Source organism: Somniosus microcephalus, chromosome 21 (genome assembly GCF_052327205.1).
Source record: "Somniosus microcephalus isolate GS21.2 chromosome 21, FLI_Smic_1.0, whole genome shotgun sequence".
NCBI classification, from domain to species: domain Eukaryota; kingdom Metazoa; phylum Chordata; class Chondrichthyes; order Squaliformes; family Somniosidae; genus Somniosus; species Somniosus microcephalus.
This window is the reverse complement of record NC_141007.1, coordinates 35,411,383-35,426,217: the sequence shown is the minus strand read 5'-3', so window position 1 is coordinate 35,426,217 and position 14,835 is coordinate 35,411,383. Positions and strand designations below refer to the sequence as shown.

General features: G+C 40.5%; 2 protein-coding genes across 4 annotated transcripts in view; one reads left to right on the top strand and one right to left on the bottom strand.

Annotated features, from left to right (window-relative positions):
- Positions 1–2,558, bottom strand: part of fn3krp (fructosamine 3 kinase related protein) — a 29,811-nt gene extending 27,253 nt beyond the window's left edge. The window contains exon 1 of one of the 2 annotated variants that reach the window (XM_085963426.1): positions 2,381–2,558. In XM_085963426.1, the coding sequence (XP_085819552.1) occupies positions 2,381–2,521 (141 nt within the window). In that variant the 5' untranslated portion in view covers positions 2,522–2,558. The remainder of the gene's footprint in view (positions 1–2,380) is intronic. The other variant, XM_085963425.1, reaches the window with a different exon arrangement.
- Positions 2,559–2,936: 378 nt separating this feature from the next.
- The window catches only part of LOC147102701 (ras-related protein Rab-40B), a 78,993-nt gene continuing 67,094 nt past the window's right edge, over positions 2,937–14,835 (top strand). The window contains exons 1-2 of one of the 2 annotated variants that reach the window (XM_085963423.1): positions 2,937–3,039; positions 3,290–3,478. In XM_085963423.1, coding sequence (XP_085819549.1) covers positions 3,337–3,478 — 142 coding nt within the window. In that variant the 5' untranslated portion in view covers positions 2,937–3,039; positions 3,290–3,336. Of the gene's footprint in view, positions 3,040–3,158; positions 3,479–14,835 lie in introns of those variants that run through there. The other variant, XM_085963424.1, reaches the window with a different exon arrangement.

Genomic DNA, 14,835 nt, shown 5'->3' with positions numbered 1-14,835 from the left:
TTAGTGGATCTTCTGGGTTGCCCACAGATCGACAGTACAAACTTCTCTCACAGTGTATTAGTGATGCTATGGGTATGAGTATGGGAATGTACAGCTTCCAGATCTTATGAAGTTCTACTTAGAAGCGTGCAGCTGCAGCAGTGATGTGGTGGGTAGCCTTACAATGGAAAAATCCGATTGAGACTCACTCAGAGGTAAATCAGCAGGGGCTTGTTGAGTAGTAGCCAGGAATAGGAACCCTGGTGAATTTTTCCCTCCCTAACTTGAAGGCCAAATGTAATTCTAAGATCTACTTGGCTCAGCTCATCACTGGATAAACTCGCTCAGCCATCAAGGAATGCTCTCGGTGTGTTTGTAACTAACTGAAATATTCTCAAGATAAAAGAAAACATTAGGTCACAAAAGAAACAGAAAAGGCAACAGTAACTTAAAAGGGCGATCACATTTTAAATTTGTTAGGAAAGGTTTTTGCCCTCTTGTAGATAAATCTTGTGGCTAAATTTTGTATTGCTTGTATTTAACTTCATCTTGATGCACAAATCTTTCCTTTCCCAAAAATGACAACCTGCCATTAAGCCCAGTGAAACTGCAGCTGAGCAACAGTCACGAACTTCAGGAGAGGAGGCAAAAAAAAACTAACTTTATTCCATAGAAATTTGCAGCACAGAAGCAAAAAAAATCCATCTTCTATTGTGACTGTCTGGAAAATGATTATATCTGCATTGTTTCTGCATCGTCACATCCAAAATAAAATGTGACCGAACCATTACTACCTGTAGAACAGGGTACACAAATGAAAGCCATAGGATTAAATCCATTTTTACAGACCTACATTTTACATTAATTTACAAACATACAAAAATGATGGGCAGGAAAAGACCAGCTGGTCCATCAAGCCTGCCTCACACTTGTGATGTCTGGAGCATCGGGACTAGACAAAGACTTGAATTTCACATTTCCCATTTACTTGCACATTCCTATTTTCGCCAAACCTCAATTAACAGGAAGTGTTACGCACTGATCTAAGAAATCCATTTCTGTTGCTGAAAAAACATACCTACTAATTTACCAAGATGGTTGTTGCCAGTACCACAGAAACGAAACACACAGAAACAAACATAACAAGGTTTATGTTTTCAATGAGGCACACAAACCTTTTTGAAGTATATATATATTTAAGTACAAAAAGAGGCTATTTTGGGCCATTGTAGCTCTGCCATTGCTGACTCCACACTAGTGATCTACTTTAGTCCTGTTTTCTTGCTTTTTCCTCATACCCTTTAATATTTTAATGTAAAAAAATGTTTTTATCTCTTTCATTTTGTGATTTAATCAGCTTCAATAGCCACTTGTGGTACTGTATTCCATATTTTAAATCTTTTGCACAAAACAATTTTTTTCCAACTTCCCGCTTGATATTGTGCTATTCCTAAGTGTACAAATACACGCATTAGAGTATTTTACACTAATTAAGTATTGTATTTACTGAAAGAGTACACAGCTGTGGCATGCTAGTTCTTCTCCCCAGATTCTCTCAGCCTAAAACACACCTGCTATGTAGCACTATTTCCCTCCCATTTTTATGTCACCATTCAAACATCACAGCCTAGTTGTAGATGAAAGCGGCTATTCGACCTAGGGTTGCCAACTCTCCAGGATTGCCCTGCAGTCTCCAGGAATTGAAGATTAATCGCCTGGACACAGCTGCAAGCATCCCAGGATAAAAATCACAGGGGCATTGAAAAAATTGTATTTTTTTCCCCATTTTCTTTGAACACTTTTATTTATTAGTTATAGTTACAGAAATATTGGAAATGGGAAAAATGCTGTTTGAGTACAGAGGATCATTGGAGATGGGAGGTGTAATCAAACCTCCAGGAATACATCCAACCAAAGCTGGCAACCCTAATTTTGCCCCATCTAAATTTATCCATCTAGAAAACCCCTAAACGTCCCCACTGCAGCACCTATTATTTTTCAAATGCTTCCAGGGTTTTCCCCCCTCCTATCTGGAAGTTTATTCCATACGTTGATCATTCCCTGTGTGAAGAAAGTATTGATATCAATCCTAAATTTGCTTTAACTAGTTTTGAACCTGTGCCCCCTTGTCTTACTCCCACAATTTAAAGTGATATTCAAGTTTTCCCTTCTCTAATTATCTTGTGTACCTCTACCTCTTTTCCAGGCTACCTCGCTTACCCTTCCCGGCAGTTCAGACCTTTTGACAGGAGATATTTGCTGTAATTAGTGTCACGGTTCTTTGCACTGCCTCCGGCACTCGAATGTCTCAAACAGGCCCTCCTCCCTCCCCATCCCCATCCCATCCCCATTGCGCACGCCATAGCAACATTCATACAAACCATAAAGGAAATGCATTAACCTGGCTTTTGTGATTGACTTTGACAAACACTCTTCCTGAATCCGTCTCATAACTCTGCCCTTGGCTAATACACCCGCCCCCTGCATAGCCCAGCTCTCTCAGACCAACTGTGTTCAGCTCCTGCTTCAGCAAACTCTCCATCTTCGCTCGCCAGGCCACGGGGACTTCGACAAGAAGCTGTCCATAGAACGCCTGACGCTAATATATATATATATTAAAACATTATTAATCCGATAAGAAATATTAAGACCCTGTATTCAAAAACTGTTCCGGTTAATTTTCTGGCGGCTGGCGGACGTTTTGATTTAAAACAGGCGCGATTTAAGATCCTACTCGTTGCCAGGTGAACGGCTTCTGAGAAACTACAGTTCCCACGATCCACCGCGGCTGCCGAGGACCCGAGCGATATGTAAACAACAGAGCCGAGGGGCGGGGCTGAATGTGATTGATAGAGAACTGGTCCAATCAACGAGCGGAAAAGGGGGGGAAGGGAGAGTATGAGCAGCAGGGCCCGCCTACATCGGACGGTGACCAATGAGGGAAGAGCCCGGGGGCCGGCTCAAGACGCCAAAGGGGCGTTGAAGCATCAGAGGAGGAGGAGGGGAAAAAAAAGAGCTATCGATGGAGTGACGGAGGAGCGTCTCAATCCGACTTTTAAAGTGGGGTTTTAGCCTGTCAGATAGATTGGGGAAAAAATATGTGCGACTATTTAAAATAGTTAGCGATATTAAAAAACAACAATCGGGGGTTGGGGGAGGAGTGGGGATTGAAGGGTTTTTGGGGGGATATTGGACGGCGAGTGCTGCCAGCGCGAGCTCCCAGAGGAATTTTTTCTCTGGAAAGTGAATGGTGGCGGCGCAGGGCGAGCTGAAACTTGTTTCATCAATTTTTACTTTTGTTTAACGAAAGGGAACTGTCGCCAGTCCGTGCCGACATGGAGCGCTGCCCGTGAGAGGATGAGCAACAAAGGCAGCCCGGTGAAGGCTTACGACTTTCTGCTGAAATTCCTGCTGGTCGGCGACAGCGATGTGGGGAAGGGAGAGATCCTGGCCAGCCTGCAGGATGGAGCCAGCGAGTCACCGTATGGCTACAACATGGGTGAGTAAACAGCAGCTCCCGTCAAACACAAACACACAACACACGCAGTTAGCACAGCGCTGACAGACAAATAGTACCTTTACCGTTTCAGGCTGTGGACTCGCTTTAAAGGCATTTAGAGTTGACTGGTCTCCCACTCAATTCGTTTTATTTGAGTACCAAAGACGCAATCTGCCACTTAATTTTTTTATTTTTTTTATTTTTATGAATGTAACCCATCTTTATTTTGCCCCAGATTGTGTTTTCATGCTTAAGCTGGACAATTTAAGCAAACAAATTACGTTTGAAAGGAGCATCCTTAATTTCTAAAATCAAGTTGTGTAATTCAAAACTTTGGTTTAATCAAAGACAACATATTTTACAGTGTTAATAGATGTTGGTACCAGATCAGTGCGGTAAACCACCTCACTGGCTTGGTATCTTGAGCATTTCTACAGCGTTAAATTAAAGTGAAAGGTTATCCAAAAAAAGAAAACTTGGTCTATTTCTCTTCATATCAATTTTACAGTGAAGCTATTTGCATGCAAAGTATTACTTACTGTTTAGTGGTGTAAGGACTCTATACATTTGCGTTCTTGGTGGAGCTTGGAAATCATACCTATTTCAATAAAAATATTTACATGTGCTTTGATTTTGGTTATTTAATGTGTTAGTGGAAACAGACTTTGTCATCTCTCTTTCCCAAGGTATTGCATTCAAATCTAGGTTTTAGAAAGCAAAAATGGGAAGGAACTGCATCACAATGTATATATTAACAACTTATAAATGGCATTATTGTAAGATTAAAGTGCAAGTGTGCTTATTCAAGACAATTAGTTGTAATGGGAAAAAGGTATCAATGTGTAACAGTGTGACTGTTATTTGTATCTGTTGGATTGTAGAATCTTGGTGCTATTTATCCTGAAAACCGCTTTATTTGGGAGAGCATTGCTTTCATTGCAATGTATATTTACTTTGAAAATTGACATTTCATTGGAATGGCATTCCTGATGTTTTTCAAATGTCAGACTTGTCTCATTGGAAGCAGCACTCTTGCTTCTAAGACAGAAAGTCATGGGTTCAAGCCCAATTAAGAGATTTGAGCACATGATCTTGGCTGACACTAAGGGAGTGACATATTGTTGGAGGTGCCGTCTTTCTGATGAGATGTTAAATTGAGACACCTCAGGTGGATGCAAGGTCCCCATGCACTATTTGAAGAGCGGGCGGGTGGAGTTCACCTGGTGTCCTGGCCCACTTTCTTTCCTCAATCAACACCAGCAAACACAGATTGTCCAATCACGTATCTCATTGCTGTTTGTGGGACCTTGCTGTGCACAAGTTGGCTGCTGCATTTCCCTACATTACAACAGTGACTACACTTCAAGGGTATTTAATTGGCTTTGAATCGCTTTGGTACAGCCTGACGTAGTGACAGACACTCCATAAATGCAGGTTTGTTCTTTTATAGCATTGACTAGCTGAGGAAATGTAGAATTATTCCACAACAATAATACTTGTGATTTAAAAATAAGTAGTTTTCAGAGATTTAAAATTTCCTTTTCACAGTGATATGTTGATGCGAATTTAAGTCTGTGTAACTACATTTGTTTAAATTGATTTTAATTTGGAGCAATTTCTGTGTATCAAAAATGTTGAACTGGTTAGCTTCTAACAATCTTCTAACTGTGATTCACACAGATTACAGAGGTTGATCCATTGTGAATTTGTGAACCAAATCTAAGTAAATTAAAATAAAAAGGATCTTTCAGATGGAATGAAGAATTCTGTAGTAATTTGATGGAACATGAGCTTTCGTTGACTTTCACATTTTCACTGTTCTATTTAGGAAGCATCACAGACAGATACACAATTGGTTGAATTTAAAGTCTCACAATTTGGCTGAAGTTTTGCAATCTAAATTGTATGAACTGCAATATTGCCAGCTTTAAATAAAACACAAATATGCTGGAAATAACAGGTTAGCAAACCTGTTTTTAATTTTTTTTTAATTTTTAGTATTTTTGCTGTTGTCAAAACAGATTGTATTTGAGGATCCAAGCTGAAGTAGCTTTTTACAATGTTGAAGATTTAACCTATACCATTCGATGGAAAGGGGATAAGATTCACTACCTTGATAACAATAGAAGAAAAACATGTGTTGATAACAATCAAAATGCAAAATTTATTAAGTCTGTTATTGTGATGCAAGTTGGGAAATCGACTGAACTTTTATGGACTGATGTATTGGTTTTTAAAGTTATGCCATTGATGTATTTTAAAAATATTGGTTTTCAATATGTCTCGTCTGGAATGTGTTGGTACATACTGAATTCAGATGATGAAACATGCCCATGTGACTCCAGTCAGCGGTGAACGAACGGCGCTTGCCATTCATTATGCTTACAGCTGCTCACAGACTTTTTGTGGGCTTTTGAGCATCAACTTGTGGTTATTGGGAGTCTGATATAGCGTGGCGTCCTCCACACAGAATCTGGGACCTGTATGAACAGGGCAAGCAACAGCATGTCTCTACAACCAATCCGATTGAAGAATCCTTACTGAGGCACGCAGAGTCTAAACCAGGAAGTGTAAGTTAGAATATTTAATTCAATATAAAATCATAAAAAGAGAGGGAAAGAAAGATGGGATTAAGAGACGGATAGAAAATGTAAAAAAAAAGTTTTTTATTTTAATTAAAAAAAAATCTCCAACAATAATCAAAATCTGAAGGAATGCGACTCCACACTTGTAAAAGTAAAATTTCAGTATCAGAGAGGTTGTTTGGCAATAATTAAGACTGATCACATTATTAAAAATTTACTTCCACTTGAATGGACAAGCCCTAACTTTTTCTGGCGTGTTTAGTGGGCACTATCGCCTAAGTACAGTAACTTCACGTCATTCTATGTATTTCAATACCGAATCTCTTGGAGAGATACCAGTGTAGTGAAGCTTGTGGAGGAGTTGGGCAAATTTGACAGCAACTTCCTGATTTTCGTGTTTAACTGCGCATGTGCGGATGCTGGAAGTTGCAAAATCTGGGTAAATGTGGTTGACTCTTAAAGCCCTTGGGGCAACTCTGGATCGGAAGTAAATACTGCCTTGCCAGTGTTGCCCACATCCCATGACACTCCATCAATTGTTTTGTGTTAGCAAACATCAACAAGTATTTAAAGCAATTTGTTTTGATAGAAAATAGAGAGCCAGTGTATACTGTAAAATTTGTTATTTTGTATTTACTTTTATAAGAATTCATTAATGATACTGTGCCATGGATATTTACTACAATGCATTTTGCTGAACCTGCAAATATCATTAGTTCATGTCAAGTCATGTCTTTGTGGTCGCTTATTCAAGATCTGTTTCTGATACTCAAGTCAACAAGAAATAGGCTACTTGATGTTGATGCTAAGGTACAACAAATCCTCTCCAAGGCTGGGAACTAATAGAGAAGAACATTTCCCCTGTTGATTGTCAAGTTTCAGATACTGGGAGCAGTTGGTAGCTGGCTTGTTTTTCCTGCCCCAGCTTCTGGATCTTTAATGGAGGCAAGTACCTGTTAAAGAAAAAGTCAAGGTTTATTTATATGGCTTTTTTTTTAGTGTCACTGCCTTTATTCAGTGTAATGGAAGGAAAATGCACTTCATCATCTAATATTGTGTGATGCTCTTAAGTCATTACCTCAAATTTGCTTCCACCACTACCATCGCCAGTGACTGACCTTTACTTCACTCGAGTGTTAACTGGAAATACTATCTCCAGCTACAACCACTATTGGAAGGGCAAATTCTTTAATTGCACTGTTGGGTAATTTTCACAGTTGAAGTGGCCATGAAATGAAAATTTCACATACCTACCGAAACAGTTTATATAAAAACAATCCTAGTGACCATACTGAAAAGGCATACGTGAGGAATTACAGTAATACTCTATTGCAAAATTCAATATTTGATACTGTGCTACACGTTGAAATATCTTGAGATTTATACTGGGACAGCAGATCTTGGGTTTTGGGTATGTTTAAATTTTACTATTATGATTGTATTGACCAATAAGTAATTTTTAAAAATTAGCAAACAGCAACTTTTTTTTGTTGCTATAAATGAGAATAGAGAAAATCCACCATAGTATGATATTGTTTCGAGTATAATAGCATATAATTTAATAATCCAAATGGAAATACACTTGTGTTATTGAATTATTAAATTGAAATGGTGTCATTTAACATTTGGCAATAAAATACCAAAGTTATGTTTATTACAAATTCCACAGTAACTGCTCATAACACTGTATTACCGGATCTTTATTTAATAATTGTACATTAAGCTTTCAGGGATGCAGAAGTACCTCTGTAACCAAACACAAAGATAACTTTAAAAAAAAAAGTTTCCTTTTAATTTGCTGCAAACTCTGACCTCTTAAGTGGTGCAGCATGCTGTTTCTCTTCAGATTTTGATTGTTGCAGCTTCCAGTTTACTTGCCAAACAGTGACATAATATAAAGTGAAACTGACAGGATTTTAGTTCAATACAATGTTCCTATTCCAGAGAACCATTGAAGGTGATGCATTTTGCAATACAATCTCATGTAAACAAGATGTTCATTTTTTTGTAGCTACTGTCAAATGCAGTTTTGATTGTAATTATCCATTTAGAGCATTACGGCTGAAGTGCTGAAGTTTTTTGTAACTACTGACAAAATAAATTTGAACTGCTCGTAAGGAGGCAGCAACGAGTGCCTCGATGGGCCCTTCAGAGGATGCCAAGAAGAGAATGGATCACCTTGGAAGTCCTTCTGTGCTTCACAATGGTCACTTATTGGCAGAACATGTGACTAAGTATGACAACTGGCCACTAGAAAGAAAAGTTTAACCAAATAGTATTTTTTTTTTTTCTTCGGCCAATTTGATTGTTCAAGCATTTGAGGAGTTGACTGAATCAGGGGGTTTGATCTTTGTGGACCCTCTGTAGCTCCGATATGTTTGTTTTTAATTAAGTCTTGGTCACACTGCTAGGTGAATTGATGAGGGGAAAAATAACTCCCAGTTGTGCAGCTGATGCCACCAATTGCATTAGATTTCCTTCTAGTTGGTCATGATGAAGCATCACTGTTCTTCAGTGAATCATATGTTTTATTCTGTTTTCAAAATCCTGTAGAACATATTTTCAAAAATATATCCTCTTACATGAAGAGGGACAATTTCACCTGGTGATTCAATATATAAGCTATCAATGGAAAAGGAGTAATGTTTTGTCGAACCTATTTCCTGAAGGGGATATTTGAATTTAAATATTTATATTGGGTTCGAACAATCTGCAATTCACAAAACATTGCTGCGTTATGTAGCATCAGTCGCCACTAAATTCCTGAAGTTAAGTATTTTGTTACTTCTGTTATAGGCAGGCATGAAGCATTCCTCAACTTCATAATTTACTCTCGACCTAATTGAATGAATCACTTAACATTGTTCATACACAAGACCATTTTAGCATGTTTGATACTTTAATGGATAGCTAGCTGGCTTCAAGTCAGAAAGCAGAGAGTAGGGGTAAAAGGTAGCTATTCACTGTGGCAGAAGGTGGGTAGTGGTGTTCACAATTTATATTAACAATTTAGACTTTGGAATCAAAAACACAATTTCTAAATTTGCGGACGACACCAAATTGGGGTGGATAGTCAATACTAAGGAGGACTGCAACAAATTACAGGAGGACATCAATAAACTTGCAGAATGGGCATATAATTGGTAAATTAAGTTCAACACAGATAAATGTGAGGTATTACATTTTGGTAGGAAGAATAGGGAGGTCAATTATCACTTGGAGGGTGCGAGTGTAGGTGGGATAGAGGGCTAAAAGGATCTCTAAGTACAAATACACAAATCACTAAAAGTTGCAACACAGGTTAGCAAGGCCATTTATAAAAAAAAAAGCAAACCTAGCACTAGGGTTTCTTTCTAGAAGTATAGAATTAAAAAGTAGGGAAGTTATGCTAAACCTGTATCGAACCTCACTTGGAGTACTGCGTAAAGTTCTGGTTGTCCTATTATAAAAAGGATATAGAGGCACTGGAGAGGGTGCAGAGAAGATTTATACGGGTGATACCAAAAATATGAGCGTATACATATCGGCAAAGAAGAACAGGCTGGGTCTCTTTTCTCTTGAAAAAAGAAGGCTGAGGGGTGACCTAATTGAGGCCTTTAAAATTATGAAAGGTTTTGATAGAGTGGATACAGAGAGAATGTTTCCACTTGTGGGGAAGAGCATAACTAGAGGCCATCAATATAAGATAGTCACCAAGAAATCAAATAGGGTATTCAGAAGAAACTTCTTTACCCAGAGAGTGGTGAGAATGTGGAACTCGCTACCACAGGGAGTGGTTGAAGCGAATAGTATAGATGTATTTAAGGGGAGACTAGACAAGCATATGAGGGAGAAGGGAATAGAGGGTTATGCTGATAAATTTAGATGAAAGATAGAAGGAGGCTCGAGTGGAGCATAAACACCGGCATGGACTGATTGGGCCGAATGGCCTGTTTCTGTGCCGTATATCCTATGTAATTTTCTGCCTGCCTAGGCAAGCAGTAGTAATATGTTCAAGTCTTTGGGAGTTTTGTTAAATATACTGGCAAACGGTAGTGATTCCAACTTACAGAGCAAGGTTACAGCAAATATTTTCAGCTTCTAAATGATGAAATCTTCACTATTATTCTAAATGGATTTATAGGCACTGCAGAAAGGTACAAGCCTTTATGTAAAGCTTTTTCAAAATCTTTGAATTGGAAATACAGACATGCATGCTTGTTTTCATTGAGGAATTTAAGATCAATAAACGGAATCGGGAATTAAGAGTACTCCGATACGGAATTTCAGTTATGAAAATGGATGTTGTTTGTTCCCACTTAGGAAGTCTTAATTTCATTGAATTGGTCCATAAAATTATGCATTTATAGCAGTCTTTTTAAAAAAAAGTTAGTACATAATAAAAATATTCTATGAATTGACCGTAGTATGCTAGGATAGATGTATACTGTTGGGCTAACTGTACAAAGGGTTTCAAAGCATGATCTATTTATCTGTGTTAAATTACTCTTAAGCAGTGCAATATTTCAGATGCACTGAAAATATAATGTGCTTTTGGGATATTTAGTTAGGGGGAAGCCATAAAAGTACAGATTTTCTATTGGAAGGACCCAAAGTCTTTTCTTGTTTTGTACTTTAAATGTAGAGCAGTGCTGGCTACAGCCTTTCAGGCAGAGGGTATTCAGTTTGAATGCATGAGTTGGCTGTCATTTAAATTCACTTGGCTCTATAGACTGAATTTTGTTAAGTGCTCAGCCAGGTTGCTAGATGGAACCCTTTGTGCTTTTGGAGAAGAGACAGCACTCCTTTTGTAGGCCACTTGCATTGACGACAGCTGTTCCATGTCCTAGCTGAAGGAGGAAGCTCGGTGTCAGAAGCCAGGATCGTGGGATTTAAAGGAGAAGCTTGGTTATAGGTGGGAATGTTTTTAATATAAATTACTCATCACCCTCCCTTTTTAGTATGACTCTTTTCTCTCCAGTCTCAAGATAATCCAAAAAAATGGGAACTTTCAGTTTCCAAGGTACCTTGGTGGATTTCGACACTACCCACTCGGGTGCTGAGCTACAGAAAGCACAAAGGTTTCCGATTCAATCACCTGTCTGTTCTCTGATGTGATGGTCTTCAGGGTACTACAGTTGGCTTCCATCCTCCTAAGCTTGCAAGGGGTAAAATCAACTGTGGTTTCTATTACTGATAGCTATCCAGTTGACCCCAACTAAAATGGCCAGCTGTGCATTCCATGTGATGACCGATTTTGGACTTGGCTATCATGTCCTCCATGGTCAATTAGCATGCTGACTCTCACTGTCCACACAGCCACTTAGGCAAGGTAATGGCTGCTGATGCATATGGAACTGTACTCCAGCATAAGCCACCAACTTGCAATAAAAATTGGAAGAAGAGATTTGTAGATTGTCTTTTTTTCCTCCTTTTGGTGATGTGTTATTTTGGTACTGCACTAAATGTTCTCATTTAGACATGACGTTATCAGTATTCAGGCCTGGAAAGAATGCCGATCTACTTAATTTCCAATGGAACTTCACCTAGCTGGTATCAGCTGAGCAGCTCCCAGCTGAGTTAGGAAATCAGAAAACGCCTTTTAATAAGAACCACGGATGAATAGTAGTTTATGAAAGGGAATAGAATGGAGCTTGGCATAATTATGTAGCTTGTAATCAAAGCTTCCTGGTCTTGTACAATCTGGGGTGAAAACAACATCTGCAGTTTTCCAAAAATCTAGGTGTCCGGCATTCTGATCTGTTTTCAGCTCTGTGACATGGTGATGTCATAATTATTTATAACACTGTTGTACCTTTTTGCTTTTTTGCTGTGTAACTATGACAACCCTGGTAATGTATGAGCACTTGTAGTAGTTGCATGATTGATGATGTACAAATTGTATTAGTAGTAGCTGTATGATCCTGCAATACCACTTTTTGTAAATTGGGAAAAAGGAAATGAATAGTTAGGAAAACTAATGATTTTCCTTTTGTAAGAGCTGCTTGGGAGACAGGGATTAAGTTGCCGGTGGGACTATAAATATGGCTGCAGCTTCCGTTAATGACCTCATCTTTACCAATCTGTCACAGATGAATCTGTCTGTGACAGTATTGGTAGGAGTGACCACCCTGTGGAGACAGTCCCATCTTCATACTCTCCACACTCTCCATTGTGTTACGTGGCACGATCACCGTGCTAAATGGGATAGATTTAGAACAGATTGAGCAGCTCAAAACTGGGCACTGTGGGCCATCAGCAGCAGAATTGTATTCGACTACAATCTGTCAACTCATGGCTTCCAACCCCGGTTCAATCAAAAGTGGAGCAGAGCATGCCAGGAGCAGCACCAGGCTTGCCTTAAAAATGAGGTACTAACCTGGGGAAGCCGCAACACAAGACTACATACATACATGATAAACAGCAGAAGCAGCATGCTATCGGCAGAGCTAAGTGATCCCACAACCAACAGTTCTGCCTCAACCAGTCATGAATGGTGGTGGACATTTAAACAATATGGGGGGAGGAGGAGGCTCCATGAACATCCCCATCCCCAAGGATGGGGGAACCCACGTGAGTGCAAAAGACCGGACTGAAGCATTCGCCATCATCTTCAGCCAGACGTACCAAGTGGATAATCCATCTCGGCCTCCCACCATCACAGGAGCCAGTCTTCAGCCAATTCGATTCACTCCATGTGATCGCAAGAAACGGCTGAGCGCACTGGATACAGCAAAGGCTGTGGGCCCCAACAACATCTTGGCTGTCGTGCTGAAGACTTGTGCTGCAGAAGTAGCCGCGCCCCTAGCCAAGCTGTTCCAGTACAGCTACAACACTGGCATCTACCTGACCATGTGGAAAACTGCCCAGGTATGCCCTGTCCACAAAGGGCAGGCCAAATCCAATCCGGCCAATTACTGCTCCAACAGCCTACCCTCAATCAGCAGCAAAGTGATGGAAGGTGTCGTCGACGGTGCTATCAAGCGGCACTTACAAATAGCCCAGTTTGAGTTCTGCCAGGATCACTCGGCTCCAGGCCTCATTATAGCTGTGGTCCAAATATGGACAAAAGAGCTGAATTCCGGAGGTGAGGTGAGAGTGACTGCCCTTGACATCAAGGCAGCATTTGAGCGAGGGTAGCATCAAGGAGCCCTAGTAAAACTGAAGTCAATGGGAATCGGGGGGGGGAACTCTCGACTGGTTGGAGTCTTACCTAGCACAAAGGAAGATGATTGTAGTTGTTGGAGGTCAATCATCTCAGCCCCAGGACATCGCTGCAGGAGTTCCTCAGGGCAGTGTCCTCGGCACAACCATCTTCAGCTGCTTCATCAATGACCTTCCCTCCACCATAAGGTCAGAAGTGGGGATGTTCGCTGATGATTGCACAGTGTTCAATTCCATTTGTAAGTCTTCAGATAATGAAGCAGTCGTGCCCACATGCAACAAGACCTGGACAACGGCCAGGTTTTGACTGAAGAGTGACGAGCAATGTTTGCTCTTTTTTTGGCCCACAAGGCCAATCAAAATTCCCTGCATGCGCAGTTTTTCTATTCATAAGCCAGCTCACCGGCTGGGCAGGACCTACAGAGAGCTGCGTGGCCGCGCAGCTAATAGGGAACATTGGTAACCAGTAAGATTCGTGCCACACAAGTGCCAGTTAATCTCCAACAAGAGAGAGTCTTAACTACCTCCCCTTGACATTCAATGGCATTAACCTCATCAAATCCCCCCACCATCAACATCCTGAGGGGGGTCACCATTGGCCAGAAACTTAACTGGACCAGCCACATAAATACTGTGGCTACAAGAGCAGGTCAGAGGGTGGGTATTCGGTGATGGAATACTCTCCACTTATCTGGATGAGTGCAGCTTGACACCATCCAGGACAAAGCAGCCCATTTGATTGGCACCCCATCCACCACCTTAAACATTCACTCACTCCCTCCACCACCGGCGTACCATGGCTGCAGTGTGTACCATCTGCAAGATGCACTACAGCAACTTGCCAAGGCTTCTTCGACAGTACCTCCCAAACCCGCGATCTATACCACCTAGAAGGACGAGGGTAACCGGTGCGTGGGAACACCAGCGCCTCCAAGTTTGTCTCCAAGTCACACACCATCCTGACTTGGAAATATAGTGCCATTCTTTCATTGTTGCTGGAAATCCTGGAACTCCCTAACAGAACTGTGGGAGTACATTCATCACACAGACTGCAGCGGTTCAACAAGGAGGCTCATCACCAACTTCTCAAGGCCAATTAGGGATGGGCAATAAACATTGGCCTTGCCAGCGACGCCCACACCCCGTGAATTAATTTAAAAAAAAACATGCTAAATTAATGCTGATACACTGTGGAAATTTGATGCAGAATTCATACTGGTATTGACATAATTTCAGCACCATGATCATATCAAATTGGCACACCAGCAGTGGTGGTTTACACTTGTCAGCAGTGGCTCTTGTGGAGGGAACAAGTCACATTTTTGTTTGGTCCCTGCCTTTTGGAGACCTCCTTCTGCCTCGCCTAATAAATGTAAAATAAATGAGGATCAGTATGGCCCAGATTTCGCGGAAAAATAACGGTGAGGCTATCGGTGCACACCGTTATTGAAGTGTAAATTGGACAGCAACTTCCAGTGACCGCACAAGCGCAATTAAACACAGAAATCGGGAAGTTGCTGTCCAAGTTGTCCTGCTTCCCCAGAAGCTTTGTTTGTTATATAAGATTGGGGGTAATATATTAGCATGGATGGATTGGTTAACAAACAGGAAAGAGAGAGTAGGAATAAA